Source organism: Camelina sativa, chromosome 17 (assembly GCF_000633955.1).
Source record: "Camelina sativa cultivar DH55 chromosome 17, Cs, whole genome shotgun sequence".
Classification (NCBI taxonomy): domain Eukaryota; kingdom Viridiplantae; phylum Streptophyta; class Magnoliopsida; order Brassicales; family Brassicaceae; genus Camelina; species Camelina sativa.
Window position 1 is genome coordinate 12,484,278 of NC_025701.1, and position 18,439 is coordinate 12,502,716.

Consider the following 18,439-nt stretch of genomic DNA (forward strand, 5'->3'; position numbering starts at 1 on the left):
TTGCATTCAAATATACATATATTATAATAAAATTGTATTATTGGATTTAGATATTTTGTTGTTCTTTTTGTTTAGGTAAACAGAAATTTAGTTGTTTGATACTTAGAATCTCGAAAGAAGTAGAAATCTTACATAAAAAAAAAATTATAGAGAAACAAATAATTGTAAGAGTTTACTTAAGCATAACACTCATTGTGACTGAAAAAAAATAATATCACTCACTAAAAAATTATTTATTGCTGTTGAAAATGATTTCTTAATTTAATAAGAAAACGTACTTTAAACTTGGGAAAAAATCCATACAAAATTATTTCAAGAAAACAACATTTTTGTAGGTTCCTAATTACTGTTGACATTGAAAGTTTTGATTGATTGTAGTAGTAAAACTCAAAAAAGAAAATTAGAACATTTCTTATAAATGAAATTAATACAACTAAAGTAAAATGTGTTTTTGCATTGTTGACATCTAAACATTTTTAAGAATAAACATGTGTACAGATTTTGACTTCAATCAAAACCAATTCAAAAAGTAATGTTAAAGTATGAGTTTAACACTATTGGTTGAACTATCATTTTTTTTTGTGAATCTCGACACCATACTCCAGGCTTTGGGTGGCCATGTTTTTTTTTTTTTTTTTTTTCCATCTGGCTTTGGGTGGCCACAACTGATCGATCTTGCTCTTTTCATCTTTGTTAGTGTTTCTCGAAGAGATCTAGAGAACACCAAAGTTATTAGGAATCTTGAAACCCGAAAAAGTCCTTGCTTCTGTGGGAGGTGATTCCAAAAAGTTTTGGTCTTTTGTGCATTCGGTGAAGTTTTATAGGATTGGTGAATTGAAGCGCCAAGAATTTGTTGGAGTAATCAAGGAATTGGGACTAGTGAAGCTTTATAAAAACATATTATGACCAATATATTCAAACTTTAGCGGTAAAGTAATGAATAGTGGTACATTTAGAGATAATAAAATGATATAATAAAAGATGACAAAAACAAAATGATATGATAAAAGATGACTGTGCATGGTGACATAAAAATTGTATTTTGATATATAATATGAAAATAAATTAGAAAATAAGGAAATAATAATAACTTACAGTAATTTGTGATTCTGTTTTTCTTGAAATCTTTTTTTTTTTGTCAAAAATTTATCTTGAAATCAATTAAATAATTATGAAGAGGATGTGTATACGATTTATTTTTCATCCAAAGGAGTAAAAAATTCTAGTTATATCATTTTTATTTTAAACAATTATAATATACAAATACCTACAAATTCATACAAGTTTTAAAATCTATAGATTTCATAATTATTTTTATCTGACATATTAAAGTATGATTTATTACATAAGACATAATGATTTTTAAAATAAATAATATAATATCTAATACTCCTAAAATTGATTTTAGTGATGTGCACATAATTGATCTTATGTATTCAAAATTTCATATTGTCAAATACCTTATTTACTTATAGTGGCATATTTACTAAAATTTTAAACTATAAAGCAACCACTTAATGCATATGGTAATATATGGTCTCATTATATTATTTTGTATTTGAGTCAACTTGTACGCGCGTATATATGAAATTTTACATAACACAAATAACATATATACGCGCGTACAAGTTGTATTAGTTTATGTACGTGAAGTTATTTCAACAATGTATATTTTACATCATGACTTGAATGTCATTATAAGACATAATTTTGTGAATTTGGTTTTTAGAAAGCCAGTTATAATATTATGAATAATTTAATATATTCTTATACTTTTTATTTTAATATACTTGTTTTTTTGTAATTCTTTCACATTATAGTGACATATTATTGACATTGCTATAACAAACCAATTTAGAGTGTTTATAGTTTCTAACTTTTATATCAAGTTTCAATATTTTAAAAATATTTCAAAATAAACAATTTAAAGTTTATTATATTATATAAAATTATATAATTCAACAAAAAAGTATGAAATTGAATTTAAATATTCAAATTTTGACCTGTTACTCAGTAAATTTTTTTAGTTCAATAGATATTATTTTTCAAGAATAATATTACTAAAACTTGAATATTTATAGATTGAATTATTTATATTTGTTTTTAAAAATTTAACTTATGGTATATCCGGAAATAAAACTATTTTTTAATTATAAAAAATAATATAATAATTTATTTGTTTCACAAAATAGACTCATATATATAAATGAGAGGTGAATTATAATGATAATTAACAAATTAATATGTTAGGTTAGATATCAAAATATTTTATTTGATGAATAATTTAATAAAAAAAATTAATATGGTAAGTTAGATGATATCAAATTATTCTTTAGAATATTCTCTTTCAGATTTTTGGAAACAATAAATCCAGACTATACAAATAATATAAAAATTAATTTATAACCTATTTGTAACTAACTTATTAAAATTATATAGTCTACAAAACAATATTGTATACTTCCGTTTTATTATATAGGGGATAGTTACGTACTTATTGCAATTTTAAACTATAAACCAACCACCTAATGCATACACTAGTTTACAGTTTCACTATATTATTTTGTATTGAGTCAATTGGTAGAGGCATATATGCAAAATTTTACCTAATACATTTAACATTTAAAATTTTCAAATACAGTATACATCTTAATGGTATATTTACTGAAATTTAAAATCATAAGACAACTCGTTACCGTTTTAATTAATTTTTATGCACATATACATAAAAGCTCAGCTATTATATTCAAAATTATATTTACTCTTAACGCATACAATATCATATTTAGTCTTAATGCATACAATTTTTATGCACATATACAATAATATACTATCTTACTATCTTATATTATACTTTAGTCAATTTTTGTCTTTTAATACAAATTTCACATAAAATCTTTTTCAAACACTCAATGAGGCTGTTCTTTTGCTAAACGTTGCGGCAGCGACTAGTACAGAAGAAAAACAGTGTTGCCAGAGAGAAGAATACACAGAGATGAGAGAGAAGTGTCGCAGATGATGAACGCCGATGAAGATTGATATGTCGCTGAAAATTTTCAGTGATTGATGTGATGCCGTCGTGACTCAACAGATGCCATCTATGACTCATTTAGATCTGTAATTTTCAAGCTCACGATATTGTTTAACATTACTGCTATTCCGTTTGACATGTCGTTTCAATCTGCCGCCATCATCGCATCTGCAACGTTTAGCAAAAGAACAGAGCCAATATCATATTTACTATTAATTGCGTAGTAGCTTTAGTATAAAAGTATGAGAGAACCACTTGAATGCATACTACTCTATAATTACTTTGTTTTGTGTTTTTTCTCTCAATCTTTACACATGTAAATTTTAGTTAACGTATTTAAAGTTTAAAATTGTGAAATACAAAATACATTCTTAATGACTAAAACCATAAAATAATCACTTGAATGTATATGTTAGTACGTAGTATAGTGTCTGATTATGTTGTCTTGTATTATTAGTCAAAATTTTGCGCACATATTCATAAATATTCAAAATTTTAAATTATCAATACCATATTTACTTATACTGAATTTTTTTTTTTTTTTTTTGCAATTTTCAATTTCCAAAAAACAAAATAATTGTTTAGATGCATAAAATCAATAGTGTATTATATCTAATCATGTAGTCTTGTATTTTTAGTCAAAAATAATCAAACAAAATTAAATTCTCAATACCATATTTTACACATGTCTTGCAACTTCAAACAACAAAATAACAGGTTAGATGTATATAATTAATACTATGTGATCTAATTAGTTGTATTGTATATTAGTCAAATTTTTGTGGGCGTATATACATGGAAGTTGATCAAATGTTTTGAAATTTTTAAATTTGTCAATACCATATTTGTTTTAAATGTCAGATTTAAGGGGGTGTATTCAAATTGACATTTTAAGTGATTTGTGTGAAATTTACAAATTCCATGTTATTCAATCATGGATTTTAAAAATTCTATTAAAATCCACTGTTATTGAACTGATGATTTAAAAATCTACTTTAAAATCTATTAAAATCTTTTGTTATTGAACTGATGATTTAAAAATCTACTTTAAAATCCACTGTTATTCAAAACAGTTTTGTGGATTAGGATTTTAATAATTTTTAGGATTCTGGAGGATTCTAGAGGATTTGTTTAGTTAAAAATACAGAAATCCAAATCTCATGGTTTTAGGTGGGATTTGAAAGAATTTTACAGAAAATCATATGAACTTCCCTAAAATCTATCAAAATTCTAAATTTACTAAATCCCATCAAATTTTCCAAAATTATGGTTTGAATACACCCCCCTTAGTATTTACAGCACAATTCAAAAGAAAAAAAAAAAGGGAATCATAAGGTAATCCAATTAAATGCATGCATAAGAAAAAAGAAAAAAAAAAAATGTAGTAAAAAAAAAATGATTAGATCATGAAAGGAAGGAAAAAAAATAAAAAAAAGTAGAGAAGACCGAGTGTTGACAAAAATATCATGTCACTGTTATTAGAAGAACCCACATTTAATATTATTATTATTTTTATTTATTTTAGTACTATAATGGAAAAATAGAAAAAAAAAACACCAAATCCGAGTAAAAATAGAAAAAAATAATACTAATAGTATTATAAAAAGGGTCATATTCTTTTATATTTTACTTCATTCGTTAAAAAGAATCTGAGAGATAGAAAAAGCCACAGAGAGACAAAGGAGAGAAATCAGATAGAGAGAGAGAGAGAGAAGAGTTGGCCCAGCGGATCGAAGAAGAAGAAGAAGACGGCTTCTAAGCTTCTTCTTCTTCCATGGAGTTTTGATTTTATTTGGCACACTCTCTCTCTTGATTTTTATTTTAAAAATAAAAATTTATCTGATTAAAAATTGTTCTGAGTGAATCTAGGAAGCACTTTTTATTCTCTTCGCTTTTTAATTATTATTATTATTGTTTCATTTTTCGATAAATTGACGACGATTTAGGGGGGGATAGATATATTTTTTTCTCTGTTCAAAATTGCGATCAGACGATGATGATGATGATGTGGGTCTAATAGAGGTATATAAATCTCTATCACCAGATTTTGTTTATATATTTTTTTCTTATATAAATAATTTTTTTTATAATATATTAATGATTTGATTTTGCCAATTTTAATTTTATTTGGTTCATGTTTGATGAAATTAGGTTTAATCATTTGATGTCAATTTGATCCTAAATCTTTCATTAGCTTCTGTTTCTGATTTTATTATAAATGGTTCATTTGTACTTTGTTTTTTTTTTTGTACTTTGATTTTTTATTCGATTCTTTTTTTTTTTTTTTTTTTTTAANTAATTGTTTTTTTTGTTTTGGGGATTTGGTTTTGCGTGTAATCTGGTTTTTTTTTTTTTTTATATCCATTGATGATTATTCCATTAGATTGCACACAGCTTCCTGTAATTGCAGTAGAATCTTTGCTTTTAGATTTGCGACATATTAAATTTTGATCATCTCATCATTTTACATCGTAATTGTTCTGTGATTGTGCTTTAATAAGCTTTTGAATCAGAATTAAAAAGCTGCTGCAAGACTTGTCTTGTTATTTTAGTTGGAATTGAAACAAAACTGTGAGAGTCCACACTCAGTGAAGCGTTTTTTTCTGATATAGTTGCAGTGTGGTCAGTTTACTAGTTGTGGAGGAGATGCAAATCTGCGATATCAGACGGGTTTGTTCGCAATGAGAGATGCTGCCGAGGGTTCATCATCATACCCAAGATACGAGAAAGATTTCTTGAAACAAACGATACTTGAACACGAGGCTGTTTTTAAGAATCAGGTTATTCAATCTTTTGTGATGCTTCTTAGTACTACTCAATATGGTTCATTTAACTGGCAACCAGATTTTCATGTTGTTTGTCATTTTGATGTAGGTGCATGAACTCCATCGTTTGTATGGTGTACAAAGGAATTTAGTGGATGAAGTAAAAGGAAAGAACTTGAATGAAGCTATGAACGTTGGTGATCATACATCTGTTAATGCAACTAAAAGGATGTTACCCTCTGGATTTCTCTTACCAAACTCTACTACATATGGAGAAGGAAGCAGCTCCCAAGCTTCCAACGGTCGTTTGCAAAATGGTGACGGGTTACATGTTAGAGAATCGAAACTCAGGAGAAGAATGATTGATCTTCAACTCCCAGCCGATGAGTATCTTCGTACTGATGAAACTACTAGTGATACCGCTGAGAATACTACTATCTGCCATCCATTCCTGCAGTCACAATCAGGAAGAGGGGAGGCTTCTCATCCTAACTATCCTTCAGGATCTCGCTTGGATGGGAAGTATGTTAATGGCTTAGCTGACTTGAATGAGCCACTCAAATGGCAAGATGCACAACCTTTTGCTCCGTCAAGGGATATGTATTCTCATTATGGAAGAAACAATGCTGATGTTCGGGGTCAGTGGTTGGAGAAAAACCATAGTCAAAATGGATGGATGGTCCTTCAAGCAGGTGAGATTTTCCTTAATAAGTTGCTAGCTTCACTTATATGAAACTAGGGCGTATAATCTTTGAAATGATATGAAACTAGGGCGCAAGTTTTTTTTGTGTGTGTCTCGCTGCTCTATATGTCTTATTAGCGGAAATATATGTTCCAATAGATTCTTATTATGCATGGCTCATAGTATGGTTTTGGAATTTTATGCTGATTCAGTAATCTGTTACCATTTTTGTATGTCTTCTATTTAATTGTTTTCATGTGTCTGTGTGTTAATAATAGGGCACGATAGAAGCACTCAGAGAGATCAGTTGCATCTGCCTTCCTATTCTGGACAAGTACTTTCTAACAATGCATTTCAACCTCAGAGCTATCCTACAGCTGATCATGGCAAGGCAAAATTCTACGGCGAAAGAGCATATCGCGAGCTTGAGGTTCGCTCAAAGACTCCTCAAGTTTCTTATGATAGCTACGCGGAATCAAGTGTGGCATCTACTGCTCCAAGATTACACAATGACTACCGCCCTGACTTTGTCAGACCAATGACCCATTGGTCTTCTTCATGGGAGAACCCTATGAGCAGCAGCTCGCATCACAAGTCTTACCCAGTTCAAACAAATCCCTTCATGCATTTCGACCCACATGCAAGAGCAGATTCGAGTTTGGAGACTAGAAGCCGTGTTTCTAATGGGCTTTATCAAGGATTATCTTCAGGGTCTAAGCAGTCTATCTTTAATTTCCCATCAACCGGCTTTAAACCAAATGCTTCTCTAGGCGAGGTAGCGAAGAGCCAGAGTTTTGCAAGCCTCCAAGGGCCAAGAAAGCAGGAACGCTCAGCTGGGTTGCCCTGGCTAAAACCGAAGCCAGCTTACAAAAGTAATATATCCAATGGCTGCTTTGATTTGAATGCTTCGACAAATCAATTCATGGATGGAACTGAGACAGGCGGGCACCTGACTACTGCTTTTCCTCAGAATGGTTTGCGGTCTGCTTCATACTCTAATAATGCGAACATGGGAAGAGTTGAAATGATCAAGTCTCAGAGTAGTACAAAAGTTATTGGAGGACCAATTTTTGAGAAGCAATTTATTTGCAAGCAGGAGGGGCATATGCCCCTTATCTCTCATTCCTCGTGTATTGCTGATCAACACAAGGAAGTGAATCACTTGGTAAAGCGAGACCTCGATATCAACATGCCATGGGATGCCTCGGTTTCTGTTGACCAGCGTGGTGCGAAAGCCGTTTGTGTAGACAAGAAAGAAGGGAGCAAAGCTGCCAAATCCAGACACTACATTGATCTGAATTCATGTGCTAGTGAGGATGATGCAGTTGCCGGCTTGCGTTCCAGTCTGAGAGTGAAAAAAAAGGGAAGAACTTGGATAGATTTGGAAGCTCCCCCTACTCTCGAGAGTGAAGAAGAAGGAGATAGCTCGCAGGAGAAAACAAAAGAAGAAACTTGGGGATCGATGCAAGGCCAAGACAGAAATTCTGTGGATGAACTCATCAAGGTAGCAGCAGAAGCAATGATTGCCATCTCATTGTCTGATCACCAACGCCATCCCGATGACGCAGCTTCCTCTTCAACTGATCCGACTGCGGAAAGCCGGCTCTCTTGGTTTGCAGACATAATCATTTCTTGCGATGAGGAGTTAAAAAGAAAGGGCGATGGTTCTCCAGAAGCCACAGACTTTGAGGGTTACCGGGAAGAATATTCTTCTGGGGAGATTGATTACTTTGAAGCCATGACCCTGAATCTACAGGAGATGAAGGAAGAAGAATACATGCCAAAGCCATTAATCCCTGCGCATCTGAAATTCGAAGGGACAGGTATCAACCGGCCTAGAAGAGGACAAGCAAGACGAGGAAGACCAAAGAGGGATTTCCAGAGGGATATTCTCCCCGGACTCCCTTCTCTATCAAGGCACGAAGTAACTGAAGACATGCAAATTTTTGGGGAGCTTATGAAAAACACAGATTTCACCTGGAATTCTGGATTGGCTGCTCGAAGGAACTCAAAAAGAAAACGACTGGTCACTAACACAAGCCAAGCTCCAGTTTGCCAGTCAACGGCGCAGCCAATGGATGAGAGCGTATCAGTGGTGGGACTCGAAGAAGGGAAGCTCACAGGATGGGGACAAGCAACAAGAAGACCGAGGAGACAAAGGTGCCCTCCTGCAGGTAATCCCGCAACCGTGATGTTAACATGATAGTTTCAGGAAATAATAATCGGAATTTGGCAAACTTTAAAACTCTATAGAGGGGGGTATAAAACAGAGAGATTATAACAATCATTTATACAGTAGACTGATGTTGTTAAATTGGTCTCACCTATTGTTTTGGGTGATTTGTGTCTTTTTATTTTATTTTTTTTGTATATCGTTGTCTTCTGTAAGATGGACGAAACATGATTTGCTTTGTATTATAGCCTGGTTGGTTGGTTATAAAACAGATAGATTTCTTTCTTCATTGTTGTCACTGTTTTAAACGGAACCTAGTATCATAACGCTTGTCCAATTTAAACTTAGCCAGCCCAAAACATGATTTGATTCTATATACGTCACATCAATTAATCTAGGTCGCGACATTTAATTGGTTGCGTGTAACATATGTTATCTACACCAAATTAGATCAGAGGAGGGTCCATACATATGTTTTACGATAGTTTTGTTTTTTCTGCAAGAATCACTTAAAAAGAAAGAAAATTTATAAGGAACACTTTTGCCAAGAGTTTCTTTTTAGAGGCCAATAAAATGTGGTCCTTCTTAGAAGTTCACTTGCTCTATTTCAGTTGGATTATCATTGAACTCTGCCACAAAAGCACCAAGCTTTTATATGATTATGAACATATAAAAGAAGACTTTGATTTACCTTCTAAACCAAAAGCATTCTTGAATCTGAAGCAAAAGAATAGATAAACAGAAAAAGAAACAATGGAGAGAACAAAAATCAATCATTCATCAATAGGAGCGGGAAGATTGAGATCGATGAGTGTATGCATCTCATGAGCTACTTGGTGTTGAATCACCAAAGTCCTGTGTTCTTGATTCCCAATGAAATGTGATCTCTTGTGACCACCTAAAGCTTGTCCCGATTTAAACACCCTGAAGCAAATCGGACACTCGTGACCTTTGCTTTTCTTCTTTACAGTACCACTTGCTTTCTTAGCCATTGGGGACTTACTATGATGAATCTTGATAGTTCGGTTTGTGTCCGCACAAGAATCAGTTTCCAAGCTATGCTCACCACTGTCATAGACAGATTCGCTGAACTCGTACTTGATTTTCTTACGGCCATAAGAAGGAAAGCCTCGTTTGCTTTTCCTCAGATCATACTTTGTAGAAGAACGACCTGATCCTGATCCTCCTGACCCTGACCCTCCTTCCTTATACCATTCCTTTCTGAATCTGTTCATGTCCTTGTCCTGTTTTGTTGGGGAGCTGTTGAATCCGGATCCAGATCCCATTACAGCCTTGTTATCAAACCCACTGTTCCTGGTGAACCCATCAACAGAAACATCTGAGTACAACTTCTTTGGTCCATTCCTGAAGTAGCCAGAATCAGAATTATCTGAATCATAAAGAACACCACCATTATCCTCACCAGATCTCGTCTTGTTATCCACACCAAGTTTGTTCTTGTTACAGAACGCTTCAACATTGTTCACATTGACCATCTTAAGCCGTTCCCCTGAAGATGACTTAGTCTCAAGAATCACAGAGTTGTTGTCAGATGACTCAGCGAAAGAGTTCACCACCAAGTTATGTCCTTTCTTGAAACCAGAATCCATCGACAGCATCATTAGGGACAATGCCATTTCCTTCTGCTCAGGCTCAATCTCAGAAGCATCAGAATATGCTGAATTGAATTGGTTCATGGTACCATTATCATCACCAACAACAAAAGCAGCTTTGTGGTGATGCTTCACAACAACTCTCTTGGATCTTCTTCTGATAGGAGAGGAAGAAGCCTCAGTATCAGATTGACTGTCCATCACAATCTTCTCTCTCTCAGAGTGACAAGCCATGTGACCACAAAGAGCTTTAGAAGAAACAAAACCTTTACCACATTCTCTGCAACAAAGAAGCTGGTGGTGTTGCGGCTGCTGCTGCTGATGTTTGAGAGTCATGATCTGTCTGTGATCCACAAACCTCTTGTTCTTTTTAGGATTCTCTCTGAGACCGTAACTAGATTGACCACCATTATCATCAACCATCTTGAGCTTATTAGACTCATCATCCTCATCATCAGAATCAACTGAGTTCTCGGTCATGTGAGTTCTGATGTGACCTCCAAGTGATTTCCCACAAGCAAAGCTCTTGCTACAGTACTTGCATTCAAACTTCCTCTCTTTGAACTGTTCCATCTGATCAAACAAACAAAGATATATAATAAGCCTGCAGGATCATCATAAGAACAAGAAAAAAAAGTGAAATTAGTGAGAAGCCATTAATATACATACCTCATGAAAATCTTGAAAGAAAGCTTCAGATGATGCTAAGAGAAGGAGGAGGAGGAGGAAGAGAATCAAGCAGAAAGCTTGATACTATTCCCAGAGAAGATGAGAGTTTGGGAGATGTAACAGTAGTCTTGTTAACTAGAGATCCTACCATCAAGCAAAAGAGGAACACAAAAACAGGAAACAAATAAAACAGACTTTGAAATTTCCTCAATATCTAAAGTTAGCAGATTTGCTTTCTTTTTGGGGTTGGGATTTATGATGAAGAGATTAAGTAATTATATAATATGATTACAATTCTATGCAAAAAATTATCATCTTAGTTTTTTTACATTAAGAATTTAAAAAGAAAAGAAAAAAAGATTAGGAGAGAAATGAATGAGTGAAGACGTGACCATTGTCTTAGGCCGATTTCAGCTAAAAGAGTGAGAAAGCTATACACGCTTTTATTTTTTAGTCTGTTTTTGGTATAAAAGCCAACCAAATTAAAATATGTAAGACTGTAAGAGATTAATTAGCAAATTAATCCAAAATAAGAATTTTAAGATCCGATCCGATCCGATCCGACACTTTTTAGCTCTATCCATCATTTAGTTGCGATTAGACCGGTCCGGTCCGGTCCAGAGATTCGAAAGTCCCTGTAAGTCTACAACCCCCCAAAAATAGTGATGCTACTAGACAAAATAATCGAATTTTTTTAATAGAAATGTACAAACAAAAGATCATAGTATTTTTTTATGTTTCACAATTTTCTTATTGGTTTTTATTTGGTTTACACAATATGTTCATCATCATCTTAAAACCTGTAAATTTTTGGGTAAGTAAAAACTAAATTACTTTTTTTTTTCTTTGTCCATCTACAACTCATACACGCACATTTTAATTAACCGAGGCTACGATACGAACTACTAGTAATACACACTTTGCGATAAATATTAAAATTAGAATTGTACAATTTAAAATTAGTAATTTTGTTGGTTAAAATGGATATTAACACGGTGCCAACATTAGTGAAAGTAACTAGACATACAAAATCTGGTTGGTAAAAATAGAAATAGTTTAGAAAATAGGAAATCGCAATTCACAAGTTACATAAGAATAAAAAAAATAAAAATCCATATGTTTGCTGACTTATACTAGTGTGACCTATTGACAGAGACAAGCGAAATAAATATCTTTACAGTGAGATATATAACACGAGAGAGAGAAGAGCTTGCATATGCATTATTCATAGACCAATGGAAACTTCAGAGTTACATAAATACAACTCCCAAATTAATGGAACTCATGCTTTCTCCACCTCTCTTCTCTCCCAACCACACTAACTCTTTTTTTTCTTTCTCCACTTGCTTTCAAAATTATAATTTAATTATTTTCTCATCAGAAAGACCTTTGCAAAAATACACACTATTTCCAAGATTGTTTCCACACTAGATCTCTACAAAGCCCAAAAACAAGCGTGGAAATAGTAACAACATCTCCACATAACGTAGGACTCCTCCATTACAAGATCAAAGAGAATAGAATCAAGAAAAGATCCGCAAAGAAGATCAAGAAAAACTCTATGAAAACACACATATCTCTGACCTCTCTCTTGACCATAAAAGTCCAAGAAACGTCAAGAAATGTGTTAATTAGAAAGAAAAGAAGAAAATGTAACAAGGGTCGGTCTCTGTATATATGTATTTATGCATAGAAACTTGAGGATAGGGTTTTAGTTGTGAAGTGGGTTTGGACCGGAGGGGACAAGTCTTCTGTCGACGCCGTACCTTGGGTCGATCTCTGGCGGAGGAGGAGAAAGAATTGGCTGCTTCCGACTGCGGCGGTGGATTCTCTGAAGCTCAATGCACATAGAACGCGCGTACGGACGAGTAAAAGAATCGCACGAACCGTGAGGAGGAGTCACGTAGTACGGGTGGTGAATTCTCGGGACGAATCGGTGGGTTTGGTAACGGTAGCTACTTGATGTTATGTTTCCATTGGCGACTGTTGCAGCAGAAGCGGTGGAGGTTTTGAGAAGTAAAGAGACGAAAAGGAGAAGGATCAAGATCGGACGGTGCTTATGAGTCGTCGTCGTCATAGTTTGGTTTCCAAGAGAGAACGAGAACGAGAGCGAGAGAGAGAGAGAGAGAGAAAGTGAGAAGTGTTGTTCTTGGAGAAGGAAAAAGTTTAAAAACTTGAGAGAGAGGGAAGAGAGATTTGGTGGATACAAAAAATTGGGATTTAAATGCAACACAGAAGATGCACATGAATCGATGTTATGACGGTTTGATTTAGTAAATGAGAGGGCAAAACTGGTTATACACAAATGTGGGTCACCTTTGCTTAGTTTCGTTTTCATAGACATAAATACCAACCCGTGAAACTTTATAGTATTACACATTTACATCGATTTATTTCACTTTCCGTAGCTTTTTACAATACGTACAAACTCATGGGTCTACTACGTATTGTATTTTACATCAAATGTGTAGACAAGAACCTTCATACAAGAGAAGAAACAAGCGAACGTGTTTTTGAGTTGTTTCGTGAGTCTCAAGCTATCTATTGGGTTTATATTGGGTTCCAGGGTTTTAGGCACAAAGTGTTATAATATAGTAAAAATACCATATTTGGTGTCTACAAATGTTTTGGGTTCTCTATATATTTAGTTTGCTCTTCCTCCTTTTGAATCAACATCTTAAAATTGAACACATGAACACAATTCTTTTGCTATAACGTTGTTGTTGAAATCAAAAAATCATCATTAAAGCAAGAGACAATGGCTCTTGCATGTCTTGACTTTGGCCTTATAGGTGAAAGCTGGAAAACGAAAATAGAAAACTTAAAGGTGACAGCTAACTTTGAAGACAAGAAGAATGAATCTCTCAGTGGAAAACAAGAAAGGTCTCTAGAAAGCTGAAGATACATCAACACTTAAATTCCTAAAGAAAAGAAGTGGCTCTAGCTATGTGATAAGCATCTATTATATGAACAAATCAAAAAAACGTTTTGATCTACCTTTCAAAACTTGAGCAACTTATAAAAGTCTGGAGCAAGCAAACAAACAAAAAGAGGGGATGAAATGAAACACCAGATAGAACAAGAAACCGGGATGAGTTCTAGTTTCAGGTTTCGATTCATTCATCATCAGTATCTGAATATTCAACAAGCCTGACATCGATTTTGTTAGGCCTTTCAGCTACTTGGTTGTGTTCTCGGTTCTCAATGTAATGTGATCTCACGTGACAGTCTAAAGCTTCGACTGATTTGAACACCTCGGAGCAAATTGGGCACTCATGACTTTTGCTTTCCTTCTCTTCACCACCTGCTTTCTTAACCACTGGAGATTTGCTATCTCCGGACCTATGAATCTTGCTGTTTGTGTCTGCACCTGAATCAGTTTCATACTTTGATCCTCCCTCATCACCATCCCTGAACCTTTTCGTTGAGTTGTTGAGTCCAGATCCAAATCCAGTGTTCCTACGAGATCCGTGAACAGAGATGTCTGCGTCAGAATCAGAGCCATGTGAACCACAGAGAATAACACCATCAGAAGATCTCAACTGGTCACCGTCTGCAACTTTATCTTTCTCTGAAACTTGACTCTTATTCACATAAGAGATCGTTATAAGCTTCTTTCCTGAAGATGAGTACTTAGTCTTAACAACCTCAAAGTCGTCCTCGTGCATAGAGTTCATCACAAAGTTATGTCTTTCCTCGTAACTAGAATAATATTCTTCCGACTTCATCATCATCAAAATATAAGACGCCACACCAACATCATGGCTTATACCAGAACCAAAAGACAAGATCTCATTACTAAAAGATTCTGAATTTGATCTTTCCATCACTCTCTTGGACCTTTTCCTCGTAGTCTCAGATTGGCTATCTAGCAACATCGCATCTCGCTCACTGTGACAAGCCATGTGATCTTCTAGAGCTTTCAAAGAAACGAAATTTTTGCTACATATCGTGCAACAAACTTGTTGTTGTTTCTGCTTCTCTCTCTGACGACCCATCGACCTCTTCTTGTTGTTGCCATTGGAACGATCTGAATCAACTGAATTCTTCTGGTTCGAATAATGGATCCAAACGTGACCTCCGCGTGCTTGCTTAGTAGCAAACGCCCTGTCACAGAACCCGCACACAAACTTCTTCTCTCCCCCTTCAACCATATCTTCTCTTAGACAAAATGATCAAACACAAAAGAAGCAAGAATCAAGAAAAAGAGGTTTCTTTACGAAATGCTTTCAAAAGAACCTTTTGAAAAAGTAATACTGAATGGGCTTGCCTCAAATCAAAATCTTTGAACAAGAATGCTCGCACAAACCGACAAAACTGTAAAATTCCCCCCAAAATGCTACAAGAGAACGTGTTTTTGAGTTGTTTCGTGAGTCACAAGCTATCTCTTGGGTCTTTACTTGGCTTCAATGGGGTGAGGCCATAAACAAGCCCAACAAGAATCTTATCTGATTCCCTAACTAGCTAGTAAACCACAAGTGTTATAATATTAGTAAAAATACCATATTTGGTCTTCAAAAATGTTTTGGGTTTTCTATTTATTTATTTTGTTTTTTCCTCCTTTCAATTTAATCAACATCTTATTAAACACATGAACATAAATCTTTTTGTTGTTGTTGTTAAAATCAAAACATCATCATAAAAGCAAGAGACGACGCATCTTTTTGTCATGACTATGAATGAATGAATACAGGGGAAGGCCTTATAGGTGAAAGCTGGAAAAAAATTGAAAACTTTAAGGTGACAGCTTTCTTTGTAGACAAGAAGAATGAAGCTCTCAGTTAATTGTAAGAAACAGGAAAGGTCCCTAGAAAGCTGAAGATATATACATCCAACACTTGATGAATTCATAAAAGCAAAGAATTGGCTCTAACTGATGAATAGCTTTATATGAACAAATCAAAAAATACTTCTTGATCTAGCTATCTTCCAAACTTTGAGCAATTTTTTAAATGTGGAGCAAGGAAACAAGCAAAAACGAGGGGGGAAACAAACACCTGAGAGAACAGAATAAGCCTGATGAGTTCTAGTTTCAGGTTCTCTTATTCCATTGATCAATATATGAAGCAGGAGCATTGAGATTAATTTGGTTACGGATTTCAGATACTTGGTTGTGTTCTTGATTCTCATAAGAATGTGATCTCTTGTGACCACCTAAAGCTTGGCCTGATTTGAACACCCTGAAGCAAATTGGGCACTCGTGACTTGTCTTCTTTTCACCACCTGCTTTCTTTACCACTGGAGATTTACTATCTCTGTACCTATGAATCTTTCTGTTTGTGTCTGCACCTGAATCAGTTTCATAAGAACACAAGTCCCTTTTGCTTTTGCTCAGCTCATACAGTGATCCTTTCTTACCACTATTCCTGAACCTGTGCAATGTGTTCCTAAGAGATCCCTCAACTGAAATGTCTGAATCCGACTTCTTTGGACCATTCATGAAGTAATCAGAATCAGAGCCATCTGAATCACAGAGACTAACACCGTTATCATTAGCAGATCTCAACTGATCATCTGTCTCTATAACTTGACTCTTCACATTTAAGATCTTCAGCTCCTCTCCTGAAGATGACTTAGTCTCAACAACCCCAGAGTTGTTTTCAGATGACTCACCCAGAGAGTTCATCACAAAGTTACATCTTTTCTTGAAACTAGAACCTCTTGACAACACCATCAACAAATAAGCCCCCTCTCCAACTTCTTGGTCTATATCAGAATCAAAAGACAAGCTCCCATTACTAAAAGATTCTGAATTTGATCTTCTCATCACTCTCTTGGACCTTTTAAGAGCTGAGGAAGTCTCAGAGTCAGTATCATCAGATTGGCTATCATCAATCAACATCTTCTCTCCCTCAGAGTGACAAGCCATGTGAGCGCTAATAGCTTTCAAAGAAGCAAACCCTTTATCACATATCTTGCAAAAAAACTGTTGTTTATGTTTATGAGCCATCATCACCCTCCTGGACCTTTTCCTCAAAGGAGCTGAGGAAGTCTCAGACTCATCAGTATCAGATTGGCTACCCTGCAACATCTTCTCTCCCTCACAGTGACAAACCATGTGAGCTCTAAGAGCTTTCAAAGAAACAAACTTTTTACGACATCTCTTGCAACAAACTTGCTTCTCTCTCTGATCCACCAACCTCTTCTTCTTCTTGACGCGATTGTAACGATCTGAATCAACTGAATTCTCGTTCGAGTGGATCCTAATGTGACCACCGAGTGCTTTCCCAGAAGGAAACGTCTTGTAACAGAACTTACACACAAACTTCTTCTCTTTCCCTTCATCCATATCTTCTTCTCTTAGACAACTGATCAAACACAAAACAAAGCAAGAAATCACAAAAAGGCTATTTCAAAAGAACCCATTTTTTTTTTCTATTCTAAAATCCTGAATGAGTGAGCTTTACCTCAAAATCAATATCTCTGAAACAACTAATGCTGCACAAACCGACAAAAAACTGTAAAATTCCCCAAATGCTACAGAGAGAAAGAAGCAGGCAAGTTTGAATCTTTCTTTGTCAACAGAATTAGGGATGTGACAGTTTAGTACAAGATCCGACCTTCAAGCTAAGATAACAGGGGAGAAGCTTTTTTTTTTTGTGTAATTTCCACTGTAGTATCCTCTTTAAAGTTTTGATTTTTTTAATTTTTGTTTGTTTGTTTGGGAGGAAAAAAGAAAAAAAAGAAAAAAAGAAAAGAGAAGTGTTGTTACTAACACGAGTAATCAAAAGGTCAGCTGCATTTTTGGATCTATTCCTTCCTCCTACTCAACAAACAAAACACACTATCTTCTTCTCTTTTCTCTCTCTTTCTCCATCTCTCCCGGTGTGTATGTGTTGTTCAATTCATGCATGGAAATCAAAACAAAAGATATGAAAATAAAGGAGAGAAGAAGCTATTGGACGGTCTAGATCTGTTATTATTAACTTCATTCCTCATATTTCAAAAAGATCACACATTTACGGTAAAGTTTCAATTCTTTTTTTTGGCTATCAAAGATTTTTTGCCTTATTGAATAATCTTGTAGACTGTTGTTGAATTAGGACACTCTCTTATTCAGGTTAGTGGGTATAACAAACCATGGGGCCAAACAGAGACTTCTCGACGTCCAAACAAACACCTCACACAAGTCACACAACAAAAGCCTTTAAACGTTGTCTTTGAGATAGCCATAATTGGCTCTGCCCACATATTCTCCTATTCTAAAGCAACAAACTTTGGCATTGAATTTTGTGATGTTTGTTTCCTTTTTTTGTGTTTAACAATGAAGATCTTTTTCTTTTATTCCTTGTACAAGGTTATATTTTTTTTAATTAATCTCCTCTACATGTTCAAAAGTGTTTTTTTCTTCTTTTTTTTTGGGGTTACTGACAAACAACTGTGATGATGGTTTCTTAAGGCAAAAGCAAAACTTTGCCTTCAAACTTTCATGTAGATAATTTAAAGATCAATGAAGAGAAGATCTTTCCTGCAAATCAGAGAGAATCTGACATTCTAAGTAAGAAT

The 18,439-nt window shown here is 34.5% G+C and overlaps 5 protein-coding genes across 6 annotated transcripts; 1 reads left to right on the top strand and 4 right to left on the bottom strand.

Moving 5' to 3' along the window:
* On the top strand, positions 4,772–8,940 carry LOC104756881. 2 transcript variants are annotated; one of them, XM_010479536.2, is made up of 4 exons: positions 4,772–5,053; positions 5,644–5,811; positions 5,906–6,488; positions 6,757–8,940. In XM_010479536.2, the coding sequence occupies exons 2-4, from the start codon at positions 5,713–5,715 to the stop codon at positions 8,679–8,681; spliced, it is 2,607 nt and encodes an 868-aa protein (XP_010477838.1). In that variant the 5' UTR covers positions 4,772–5,053; positions 5,644–5,712; the 3' UTR covers positions 8,682–8,940. The 2 variants fall into 2 exon arrangements, with proteins under 2 accessions (XP_010477838.1, XP_010477839.1); XM_010479537.2 differs by having other exon boundaries at positions 5,650–5,811.
* LOC104756882 lies at positions 9,282–11,315 on the bottom strand. Its single transcript, XM_010479539.2, has 2 exons — positions 10,934–11,315; positions 9,282–10,837 (listed from the first exon to the last, which is right to left on the bottom strand). The coding sequence occupies exon 2, from the start codon at positions 10,835–10,837 to the stop codon at positions 9,425–9,427; it is 1,413 nt and encodes a 470-aa protein (XP_010477841.1). The 5' UTR covers positions 10,934–11,315; the 3' UTR covers positions 9,282–9,424.
* LOC104756883 (CLAVATA3/ESR (CLE)-related protein 9-like) lies at positions 12,133–13,181 on the bottom strand. The gene has a single exon (XM_010479540.2). The coding sequence runs from the start codon at positions 13,008–13,010 to the stop codon at positions 12,645–12,647; it is 366 nt and encodes a 121-aa protein (XP_010477842.1). The 5' UTR covers positions 13,011–13,181; the 3' UTR covers positions 12,133–12,644.
* LOC104759425 lies at positions 14,050–15,087 on the bottom strand. Its single transcript, XM_010482353.1, has one exon. The coding sequence runs from the start codon at positions 15,085–15,087 to the stop codon at positions 14,050–14,052; it is 1,038 nt and encodes a 345-aa protein (XP_010480655.1).
* On the bottom strand, positions 15,709–18,159 carry LOC104756884 (zinc finger protein ZAT1-like). Its single transcript, XM_010479541.2, has 2 exons — positions 17,341–18,159; positions 15,709–17,241 (listed from the first exon to the last, which is right to left on the bottom strand). Exon 2 carries the CDS (start codon positions 17,220–17,222, stop codon positions 15,966–15,968), a length of 1,257 nt encoding a protein of 418 aa, XP_010477843.1. The 5' UTR covers positions 17,223–17,241; positions 17,341–18,159; the 3' UTR covers positions 15,709–15,965.

Coding starts and splice junctions, on each gene's coding strand:
- LOC104759425 (XM_010482353.1), bottom strand. CDS start 15,087: ATGGTTGAAGGGGGAGAGAAGAAGTTTGTGTGCGGGTTCTGTGACAGG.
- LOC104756884 (XM_010479541.2), bottom strand. CDS start 17,222: ATGGATGAAGGGAAAGAGAAGAAGTTTGTGTGTAAGTTCTGTTACAAG.
- LOC104756881 (XM_010479536.2), top strand. CDS start 5,713: ATGAGAGATGCTGCCGAGGGTTCATCATCATACCCAAGATACGAGAAA. Junction 5,812..5,905: donor AGGCTGTTTTTAAGAATCAG/GTTATTCAATCT, acceptor ATTTTGATGTAG/GTGCATGAACTCCATCGTTT. Junction 6,489..6,756: donor ATGGATGGTCCTTCAAGCAG/GTGAGATTTTCC, acceptor TGTTAATAATAG/GGCACGATAGAAGCACTCAG.
- LOC104756883 (XM_010479540.2), bottom strand. CDS start 13,010: ATGACGACGACGACTCATAAGCACCGTCCGATCTTGATCCTTCTCCTT.
- LOC104756882 (XM_010479539.2), bottom strand. CDS start 10,837: ATGGAACAGTTCAAAGAGAGGAAGTTTGAATGCAAGTACTGTAGCAAG.